At 41.6% G+C, this 10,853-nt stretch overlaps 1 protein-coding gene across 6 annotated transcripts in view; it reads right to left on the bottom strand.

The window, feature by feature from the left end:
* Positions 1-3,673: 3,673 nt before the first annotated feature.
* Positions 3,674-10,853, bottom strand: part of NFYA (nuclear transcription factor Y, alpha) — a 9,310-nt gene continuing 2,130 nt past the window's right edge. For 3 of the 6 annotated variants that reach the window (XM_009874695.1, XM_009874696.1, XM_009874694.1), the window contains 7 exons: positions 8,650-8,796; positions 7,242-7,373; positions 6,537-6,642; positions 5,857-6,023; positions 4,903-5,076; positions 4,425-4,526; positions 3,674-3,953 (listed from right to left, as the gene is read on the bottom strand). In XM_009874695.1, coding sequence (XP_009872997.1) covers positions 3,900-3,953; positions 4,425-4,526; positions 4,903-5,076; positions 5,857-6,023; positions 6,537-6,642; positions 7,242-7,373; positions 8,650-8,796 — 882 coding nt within the window. In that variant the 3' untranslated portion in view covers positions 3,674-3,899. The remainder of the gene's footprint in view (positions 3,954-4,424; positions 4,527-4,902; positions 5,077-5,856; positions 6,024-6,536; positions 6,643-7,241; positions 7,374-8,649; positions 8,797-10,853) is intronic. The other 3 variants (XM_009874697.1, XM_009874698.1, XM_009874699.1) reach the window with 3 other exon arrangements.

Genomic DNA, 10,853 nt, shown 5'->3' on the forward strand with positions numbered 1-10,853 from the left:
GAAGAAGCAGGAGGGCAAGGTGAAGGCCCTCTCCACCAGCCAATCAGAGGTGTCCTGGAGCAACACCCCTCCAATGAGCACTCAGGGCGGGACTTCCCCCAGCCAATCCGCTTCCAGCACTCCAGCAGCCAGGCCCCAAGGGCAGGCAGGGCAGCCCCCTCAGGCAGCAAGATGGCGGCCGGGCAGGCCGGGAGGGGAAGGCCGACACCAAGATGTGCGGGCAGAGGAGCAGCAGCAGGCCCGGCCCTGCACCAGGATGGAGGCCGAGGTGCCCTCACGGAGGGCAGGGAAGCTGGCTGGCTGCCCAGGCGCTAAAACCACCGCCCGGCCTCGCTGCTCCGTGTCGCAGGAGGGCTGCAAAACAGAGCCAACGCTGCTGCTCGGTTTAGAAAGTTTTATTAGCTGGATCGTGTACACAGTACTTACAATTGCATCTATTAAAGACCAAAATACACTTGAAAAAAGGCGTCATATAAAAAAAATTATAAACTTTTAACTATATACAAACTTTTGTCTTACATTGAACTCGGCACCCTCCCACACCCACTCACAAATAAAAGATTTTCTGTTTCCCCCCTCCCCTCTTTTTAACATGCAAGGCCTCGAAGCCATTTAGCATCACTTTAGGACCATTTCCCACATCCCATTCTTTAAACTCATAGAAAACTGGGTTTTGATCAGTTTGTTGCTCCAGCGCTCTCCGGGTCAACCGACCACGTTCTTCCCCGAGCCTCTTCTTTTTATCCTCATCTACTCTTTTATGCACTCCTAAAGTGGAGTTTTTTGCTCAAGTGTAGCCAATCCAACAAAGAATTCTCAGTTTAATTACTTGCAGAGGTTTGAACCTGATGACGTCTTCAATTTAATAAATTTACCCAAGAAAAGAAAGCAGACAATTTTGGTAACACGGTGTTGCCCAATAATTCCAATCTCACCAAGCAAACATTAATTTCAGAAGTGATACACATAACTCAAAGCAAATGAAAAATATGACAACAGCACTCAGGCTTTCACATCACTATTTAAAGTATTAACGCTAAGACTTCCTATATAACACAAATCCATAGGTCTTAATACACATTCTACAACAACGGATCAGAGAACCTATATATGAAGGGCTTCTCGGGGAAAAAAATTCTAGCTCTTTTGAAGAAGTTTACAAGTTCTTCTAGAAAAAAAGTAATTACTCGTTAAAAAAAAAAAAACAACAAAAAACAAACAAACCTATGTAGGAGCAACGATCTTGCTTCCCTAACTTCCAACTCTCAGAGGGGGTTCTCCAGGACAGAGATGAGCCATCAGTTAAAGAGCAGAAATGTCTTATTCCAGCACAGAAATATTCTTCCAGCACGTGAACACTCTACTGACAAAACGTACAGATGCTCTAAAAAACACCCCAAAATGTATTTACAATAATGCTGTGAATTCGACTAAAGCAAATTTGTTACTCCTTCACTAAAAAAGCTACATATTTCCTGAAATGGGTGACCTCACAAGAAATGCCACGTGAGGGTTTCATAGTCGACAACTGAAGAAAATAAGCACCATGCTCGAATTGGCCGGGAATTTAAGGCGGAAGCAACCAAAGGCACCAAAGATGCCATCAATGCAATGGAGGCAAACAAATGCCTTTTAAACCATTAGAAAAAATTCCTAATGCAAGATTTGTGAGCAGAGCATTAGATTGCTAATATAATTTAAGACAAAATTGGAAGAAAGATTTATTTGCATGTCTAGAACTCGGCCACCTCCTCCCATGCTGCAGGTGTCACTACGTGTCAAACAGTTTCTTTCTTAGCTTCAGAGTTCACCACGTCACAGCTGTGGTAAAGGTAATAACATGGAACTAAAAATTCAGAAAAAATGAGCTGAACTCCATTTACAAAATCCAGCTGCCTAACAGCAAACACCAAATCTGCATTTCTTTGTTCTCTCACTGGCTACGTACCTCCACGGGTGGCTGACCTAAACATGGCCATCCTTAGGATCTACACAGGCACACTCTTCCTCCAAGATTGCCTCCTGGCAATGGAGAATCTAATTAACTTCTCCCATTGCTGCTCCCTCTCTTGCATTTCTTCCTATCTCCTCGTACTCTTAGGTCTAGTGTTGTTCTCATTTATCAAAAGTGGATATAATTTTCCAGGTCTGTCTTTTTGTATCCTCCAAGTCTCCTGCAACATGCTGCTCTATCCTCCTGTTCTGCATTTAGTCGTTAGCTTTCAGTAAATTGGAAAAACATGGGGGGAGACAATACGAGTTTTATTTTTCAAGTTGCATTTACTTTTTTTGCCACTTGAAAACAGTTCATCCAGTTTAATTAAACCAGTCTCCCCCATCCTTGGCTGCTTTCCTCAAAAACTCCTCACCCTCTGCAACTCCCTTATTTAGGTTCATACTCACGTCCCTCAACAACAACGCCTGGCAGTCTTTCCAATCTCAGGCTTAATTGCCGTGACGCAGTTTTGTTTTAAGTACTGAACCCCAAAATTGGAAGAGATGGGACTAGAGCACGCAGGTGATACACAGCGTGTCTGTAAAACTTACGGTGGGAGGAGACGGGCATGGAAAGGTGCAAGTAACACCTGCTACAATGCTAATGAGCTGCAGCTTCCACGGTCAAATTTCAAATTAGTAAGAATGGAGCAAGCGTAAAATGTAAGTACTTCTCCTTCATTAAGTGCCACGTATTTTTTTCCTTTTTTTTAATTTAAAGAGGATAGTCTATAAAAAGCCTAAAAGGTTCATCAATATCTGCCTTCATTTGTTTAACAGTCCTTCAGTTACATCAGGATGAGCTGAGCTGAGCTGCTTTATGCCTCTGCTGTCAGGAAACAATCCCTCACTCTGGAGAACGAGGGAATTGCAGGACTGATTTAGAACAGACATCAAGAAACACGTCACAAAGACGCTCAAGTGCTATCACTCTGAGAGTGCAGATTTAAAGTTTTTTGTAGGAACTGGACTGGCAGGTTGCAAGGAAGATTAGGAAAAAAAAAATCCTTTGGAAGAGACTCACCTGAAAGTTTTAATCCTTTTTATCAGCATCCCCTTTTCTTCCAAAGCAACAAATACTGGCAGTAAACATACCAAAACACACACAGACATTGCTCTTACTAATGAAATCCTTATTCCTACATCACCTTCTCCCACCTTACTTCTTGTAACAGATACACAATATATCAAGTCTTGTAATAATCTTGAAATATTTCAATCGTTGTGACTGGATGGCTGATCTTTTCACATATTAAGAGCTTTCTGTTTAAATATTGTACAAGGTAGAACTTAAAACAATCTCATTTCAGGGTCTGCCAGTCTCAGAAGCACAGATGCAACAACAGGGAACAGGTCAGTTGACAATGAAGTCCAAAGGTGTAGGGAGTATATAACAAACCTCTGCTGGGAAAACAAAGTACTGTGGTGTGGCCACGTCAGTGCTGGTTGCTATAAACGGGATTATGTGTCTGCACAGAAGGGCTGTAACTCCAAGAAGTCTTTGCTGGCCCTGCTTCAGTGTGCCAGAGTTATTGCTGATCACTGAGTCAGTGGCACACTCTCACCCATGGCCAATCTTAATGCAAGAGATGCTTAAAAGAAAAAAAGAAAAGAAAAAAAAGAAGAAGAAAAAAAAAAAAAAGGCATGAGCAGCCAGACTCAGAAATCCTTGTGCTGGATCAGAAGATACCACGAAAGGCGTTAAGTTTCCATTTGTTGAGTCAACTGCAGTTAAAATCTTGACCACGTACTGAAAACGCGGCGCTTGTTCTGTAGAAAAGAGACAGGCTGTGATATGGCGATTGTCCCATTGAAAGACTCACTTGACACACAGGAAAGGTAGGACAGACTTGCAGAAGGGACGGGAATTCTGTTCAGTTCTTTATTTTTTCTTTCAGCGGTGGTTAGGAGACTCTGATCATCTGTGTCATTGCTTCTTCATTGGTCTGAGATGGATCCTACAGATGCAAAAGACATTCCGGGTTGTAACTTCCAACATTTTTCCAGAACGGCAGAGAGAATCACACATGACAAGAGGAGATCTTCCTGCCCCCTCTTTTCATATGTCTTATTGTTCTTGTGTTTTACAGGGCAGTGTTAGAGAACAGGATATATAAATCTTAATAATTCCTTAGTAACATGTGGTTTCTGGTGACAGGGAAGACTCGGTACTGGTCTAGTATTTGGAAAGGATTCCACTTCAGAATAAGAAATATTCTTCTGCTAAAGCCAAAAGAATGTTTTAAAGCACTAATCAAATCAGAATTTGCTAATTCTACTCTATTGTGTCCCTTCCTTTTAAAACCCGTCTCGCACTTTTAATGTAAATCAACATGCAGTGAAAAATCAGATATTCACATTTTTTAATTTTCCATCAGATGTAAGATAAGGTGACTCCACCTTTCATTCAAAGAAGAGACAAAACTTACCTGAATGTGAGGGCTGTCCTTCTCCTTCGGTGAGAAGAAACGTCCACCCTCTCCCCGCTTCCTGGCCATGGCATGACGATGCCGAGATTCATGCAAGTATTTCTGCAACAATACGAAGGAGGTAAGGAGAGACCAGCCTGCTATTTCGAGTTCAGTGCTCGCCATAGAGGCAACTCCTGACCACTAGAAAAGCCCACACAGTCCCCGCCCTTCACCAAAGATGAAAGTGTTTACTGTAAATGCCCACTTGCAATACAGTGACACACACATCCAACAATTAAAAGCACGTAGAAGAAGCAGGGCTGCCACCAAGGGACTTAAAACCACTGCATACTCTGATATAGCTTATAAGCAAAAGAAAACAAAACGAAATAATTGAAGAACACTTCAAGATTCCAGTCCTTGTTTTCCAGCACAGGTGGTCTTTTGTGCCTGTCTCATAACGCAAGGTCGGATCAGATCCCAGTTCTATTCTCACCCTTCTTTCTTTGGGGATTTTTCCTTCTGCCTCAAGCTTGGCACGTGCCTGCCTCCTCTTCAGAATGCGGTGGTACTGCTTGGCGTTCACATACAGGGGCTCTTCTTCCAGCATTTCTGCCCCAGGCAAAGGTATTCTCTGGATGGCTGGTACCGATCCAGCTCCAGGTACCATCTGGACAGAGAAGACGTTTTTAGCACTTGTAGCTTAGAACAGAGAGTGAATACAAAAAAGTAATTTTTAAAAGAAACTGTTAAAGTGTAGTGGGTTTTGTTCAGATAAAGCATCTACTTAAATTAAAAGGAGTAATAAAGTTGTTCTCAAACTGCAGAACAAATTTAAACAAATCAATTACTTATCAGTCGTGCTTGGGTTTTTTCTGATAATGGTAAAATTTCAGTACAATGTACAATTCTATGGCCGTATTAATGCTTCTTGTACAATTAAGCATACAGGACGTGCCCACTGCTTTTCTTTCTTTCTGGTTGCCACTTATTTAATTTATATGGTAATTTCAGAGCAGTTCTTGAGCAACTATTACTTGTAGAGCTGCTGACATCTAGTGGGGAAGAACAATTAAACTCAGGTTAAAAGGCTTCACACTACAAAGAAGAATTGGCAGAAAAGCCCTCTTATGAATCAGAGGAATAAATACTAAAAGATCTTCAAGAGAAGCAACAGTTGATTCAATCTTTAAATACCTTTGCTAATCAGTGAAGTGTGTAGTTTGAATTTCTCGATTTCTGAGCTCAATAATCTGAGAAAGTACAAAATACACAGATGCTAACAGAACACAGGCCATTAAAACTGAAAACTTAGAATTAAGCTTTAAACTAATGGCAGCTCCTGAGAAGACTGACCATATTAAGGCGACATCCACCGCACACAACAGTTTGTGCCCAGACATCTTAAACCTCAACTTTTACAAATATCAAGGGAAAGGTAAATACACACCATAACCATTCCACCTGAATTGACAACATTTCCAGCAACTGGCAGCGTCACCGTCACAGTCCCTTGTCCACTGCTGGTTGTGTTGGTGTTGGCTCCCGTTTGGACAATTTGGGCTCCAGCCAAACTGGCTGCTGGGATGGTGATCATGCCTGTAACAGGGACTGTAACTTTAAGAAAATAAAACACAAAAAAAAAAAAAAAAGAAAAAAGAAAAAAACCAAAAACACGCACACAAAAAGAAGGGAACACCATTACTCCCACTTCTGTTTTTTACTCATTCATTCTTCCGTAACATGCAAAAACAGAGAGAAAAGCATTGCAAGTTATTAACTAAATTCCATCACCTGGGCCTCACACTTCCTATTTTTTGCATCTGCATCTGCACAGGAATCTCAGGGTCAGACAAGAGATCACGTACTCTGAGGTGCAGAAGCAAACGGAAGCCTTTCTCTTCTAACAGCCCTTGGAAAGCAAAGAGCCAGTTGGGATTTTGCTGAGGAAAGAACAGACCGAATTCCTGTGTAACAACATAAACGTCTCTCCTTCCATTCACCACGCCCCAACCCACAGCGCAGCGCTCGCAGTGCTACTCAGTGTTTTCTTTGACATTTTACACGGCAATAAAAACCTATCAAAGAGGGATTGAGGAGTCCAGACTCCTTTCACAGCCGAGCTCCTACCTTGTTGGAGAATGGTCCCATCAGCATTAACCGGCTGATAGACAATGGTCTGGCCTTCAGCCGCCTGTGCTACCTGCTGGCCTTGAACTGCAATTTGTTGCTGGGTCTAAACAAAACAAAGAACACCGGAACTTCACAAATTGCTTATTTTTCAAATTTTACAAGTCCAGAATTAACACGTGGTGCTTAAGGTGTTTCAGGCATCTATTTCTTTTGCTTTATTACCAGCATCAAGAAATAGGAGGGAGCACAAACCAATTGAACTGTAGGTAAAACACCTAAAACGCATAGACAAGTTCTAGGTTTCCTGTCTCACTGTACATATGTTAATTCTGCTCAGAAATTTAATTTTGGTCCTAAACCAACGAATCGGCAGAAAACTCAGGTATGACTAGACTACTTCACAAAATGGCGCAAGTATGAAATTAGCAATACTTCGTGTTTTCGAACTTCAACAAAGAGACAAAAACAACCATGAACCAATAAAGTACAGAAACACAATGGATAAAAACATGCAATCTATTTATTCTGCCCCACAGTTACGTATGAAAACACTACAAAAATACAAAATTTATGTGCAAGTTCTCCTCAATATTAAAAATTCCTCTTTTTTTTTTTTTTTTTTACTTGACCACACCTTAAGTCATTTGTCAAGTTTCTCTTCCTGTTTCTCTCAAGAAAACCCTTTCATGCTGGTGCAGTTACCTGTGTCTGGCCAGCAGTAACTGCAGTCTGGGGCTGCTGTATAATGATCTGCTGGGTCTGGCCCTGCTGCCCCTGTACCTGCACAGCCTGCCCACCTTGAATCTGAATCTGACCTGGCTGGACCAACTGAATCTGTGGAAGAAAGAGTCAGAAAGGAACATTAACTATGCCTCTTATTTCTCCCTCCTTGGCCTCAGCATTACCGAATCATCTCTGAGGATGATTTACTGTTGCAAAGAAAAAGAAAGCACCGATTCTTCTTTTTTTTTTGTTTGTTTTTCCATTTTAAAATGACGTGTTTGAATGCATTCCTCCCTGCCACGCAGCAGGCACAGCTGTACAGAAGAGAGGAAAGGGAATATGCTGGTGGTATCGTGCCCGAAGCAGTTCTCCACTGCTTACACAATAAAACAGTCAAAAGAAAGAAGCTATTCACATGGAACTAGGAATAATAATACTCAGGTTAAAAAAAAAAAAAAAAGAGAGAGGACCAGGACTTAAGAGATGTGTAGAGTGTTAATTATCCAGCACACAGAAGTGCTCCTGGATACACACACAAGTTGTCTGCGGCTTTGCAGAGAAGTCTTTCCACCAACGTGGAACATTTCTCAGATTAAAAAAAGAGCAACTGGAAGATGGTTCAAGGTTTGTGTTTAAAAATCCAGTTACAGATTTTCCTCCAAGAACCAGGTTGTAAAGAGTCTAACACAAAGCATTCAACAAAAGAAAAGTTAAATAAATACTAAATAAACCTCTCAAAACACCAAGATATCATGTGTCTTCCTGGACTGTGCTGAACTTGATCTCTAAATCCCACTCTCAAATCACCAGAACACCTTCATTATGCCATTGCTACAGTTCTTCCCTTTGGTTTTGACAAATACCCTTTAATTAAAAATCTTTCTTTTAGAGAAATATTTTGAGGCAATTGCTTCTAGCAAAATCCATCTTCTCTACCTTCTATAGTTTTACCTTCTGTGCAATGGAAATGGTTAAATTCACCTTCAGCCATTAGATGAACACAAAAACAAGAGTTATTTTCAAGAAGCTTTCGTAAATATATAAAATTCTCTTTCTGAGCCATAAACTGAGTAGGCACCAGATAACCAAGTGTACTGCAAGGGCCAGTTAAATTTAAAAACTAAAAATAAGTTTTACAAAATCAATCAAAAAACGCCAAGCCAACTCCAGCTGTATTTCAATGGACTTTATTTAAAATGTTTGCACGTTCCCATAAAATATAAAACTCAAACACACCCAGAATTTTCCTTGCACTTGTAACGCAAGCTCAATGCTCGACCCCGAGCTGGAGAACAACCCTCTCTGCCCACTTTAAGTGCTGAGGCACCTGACAAGGTGAGAACACAACGGTACGTTCTCTGCAATAAATAAAATGAAGTTCTCTCACCTGCTGCAGCCCCTGAGTGCCAGAAACCGGGACTTGCATGATTGTCTGGCCCTGACCCCCGGGCACAGCCTGCACCATGATGGGCTGGCCCGTCGACGTGATCAGCTGCCCTCCGCTCACTTGTACCATTAGGGGTTGACCCTGGACCTAGAAAACAGGAGAAAAAAACAAACAGAACAATGAAAAAGTCTGGTGATGTGAAGCCAGAACGTGAAACGGCTGCCACACGAGACTAAACACCTATTTTAACATCAGAGCAACTGAGCAACAGTCATTAACCTGCGTTCATAACTGGCATCAAATACCTTTAGTTTCTAAAACCTCTCCCACAACGTGCTATTGCATTTAGTTAGTTACTTTTTCTGTTGCAGTCTAACCCAAACTTCCCAGTCTACTTGCAATGAAGCACAAAAAGCAGGGCTAAATTTTGCAGGCACGGCAACTATCTTCATGCACAGCCCGAGAGCAAAGTGTAATAAAAGAAACTTCATTATCTGCATGGCTATTCCTAATCTTTAATTGGGGTTGCAAATGAGAAAAAGCTCTACATAAGCTATTCTGACAGAGATTCTGAAGTGGCTTCAACTCTCTCCAATTACATGCTTCCATTTCCAAACTGATATAGAGCACGCGATGTTCGTAGAGTATCTTCTCACGGTTATTAAGTGAAATTATAAATGTAGCCACACAAAATGTAGTGCAGTAAGGAAGAGTAAAAGAAAATGAGCAGCAGCCACTTCTTGGCCCAGCAAGGCTTACAGTGGATTTATTTATAAATTCAGCCTCAGAGCCTCTGGACTCTTGGCCAGGTATGTCTCCGGTCACTAGGAAAAGGCCAATGAGAAGAAAAGCCAAGGGGAAAACCTTTCTGCTTAAACACCTTCACCTATTTCTTTAAAAATAAGTGAAACAATTTTGCTATTTCTTTGAAAATATCACACCTACACAGCGTAAATGTGAAATGAGTCTTGTGAACTAGAAAAGCCCTCTTTACCCCACTCTGTATTGTTCAGAAACAAGAGCAACACAACATGACAAAAAGTCACCGTGTTCTTGGGTTTCCTACTTTTTGATTCCAAGAACATGCAGTAGCAAACACTCACTCTTCAACCAGTGTAGGATATCAGTACAGATTTCCTGCACCATCTCAAAAAAACCCCTCACTTTGCATAGTTCAAATACCTCAGGGAATTATCCCACAGAAACAACCCCGGCTGCAGCTCACTGATCAATGCCCTAATGCAGAATATTTTGACTTCACAGGTCACCTCACACGCCTGGCGACGCTGTTCTGTTCCTCAACTTTGTACCCATCACAAACAAATCCCTACCAAAAACCAGCAGTGCTCGGTTTGAATTACATCAGAGAGAGATAAGCATGCTCGTGGCAGCCACAGAGAAGCACAGTCAGCAGTACAACATCCAATAAGCAGGAAGAAAAAATATATATTCCAGGATTCTTGTTAATTTATTAGAGCAAGCACAAAAAAAAATAGAATAAAGGGTGGGGAGGGTATGTAACGATGACCAGGAGGCCACAGTGACCCAAGCCATTCAAGTCAGCCAGCTTTTCAGACGGTAATTCTGAACATAAAAAATGCTGTGTTCAACTTTGCACCTGGCAAGATCATTCCAGCCTCTTGGAACTGTTCTTGTCTGAAGAATTAAAAGCCAAACAAACCCCAAAATGCTGAGTGAAAATTGTGCTCCTAAACTGCCACGGCTATCCAGCGTTGGTCAACTCCTCTGAAAGCCTCCTCTGTGAGACAGAGCTTGTAAGACAGGAAATACTTCACACTGAAACAAATCAGGGTTGGTAACAACCTTGTATTTCCTTCTACCTTGTGGTGAATTTACTGTTAGGATACGTGTTTCTCCTGGGCTTCCCTACGTTGTTCACACATCAATAAGAAGTGGGATTGCTCAATCCCACAGAGGGCAATATTGTCCTTTTTTAATCACAGATGAAAGTTTCATTCTTCAAGCTCATGGGGCCATCCATGTCTTGCTGTCCATCCCCGTCTTACTTCCATGTAGCAAAGACACGGAACTACTCATGGTTGATATCAGAAATTTGACCTCCTCGAAATCACAGGAAATCTTTATAGATTCTCTCTCTTGACTGTTATTTCCTCATCTTGGAGGTTTTTTCCCTTTTAAGTCCCATTTCAACTACTGCGTGCTTTCAGCATTACAGCAGCAGG

Source organism: Apaloderma vittatum, unplaced genomic scaffold (genome assembly GCF_000703405.1).
Source record: "Apaloderma vittatum isolate BGI_N311 unplaced genomic scaffold, ASM70340v1 scaffold8318, whole genome shotgun sequence".
NCBI lineage: Eukaryota > Metazoa > Chordata > Aves > Trogoniformes > Trogonidae > Apaloderma > Apaloderma vittatum.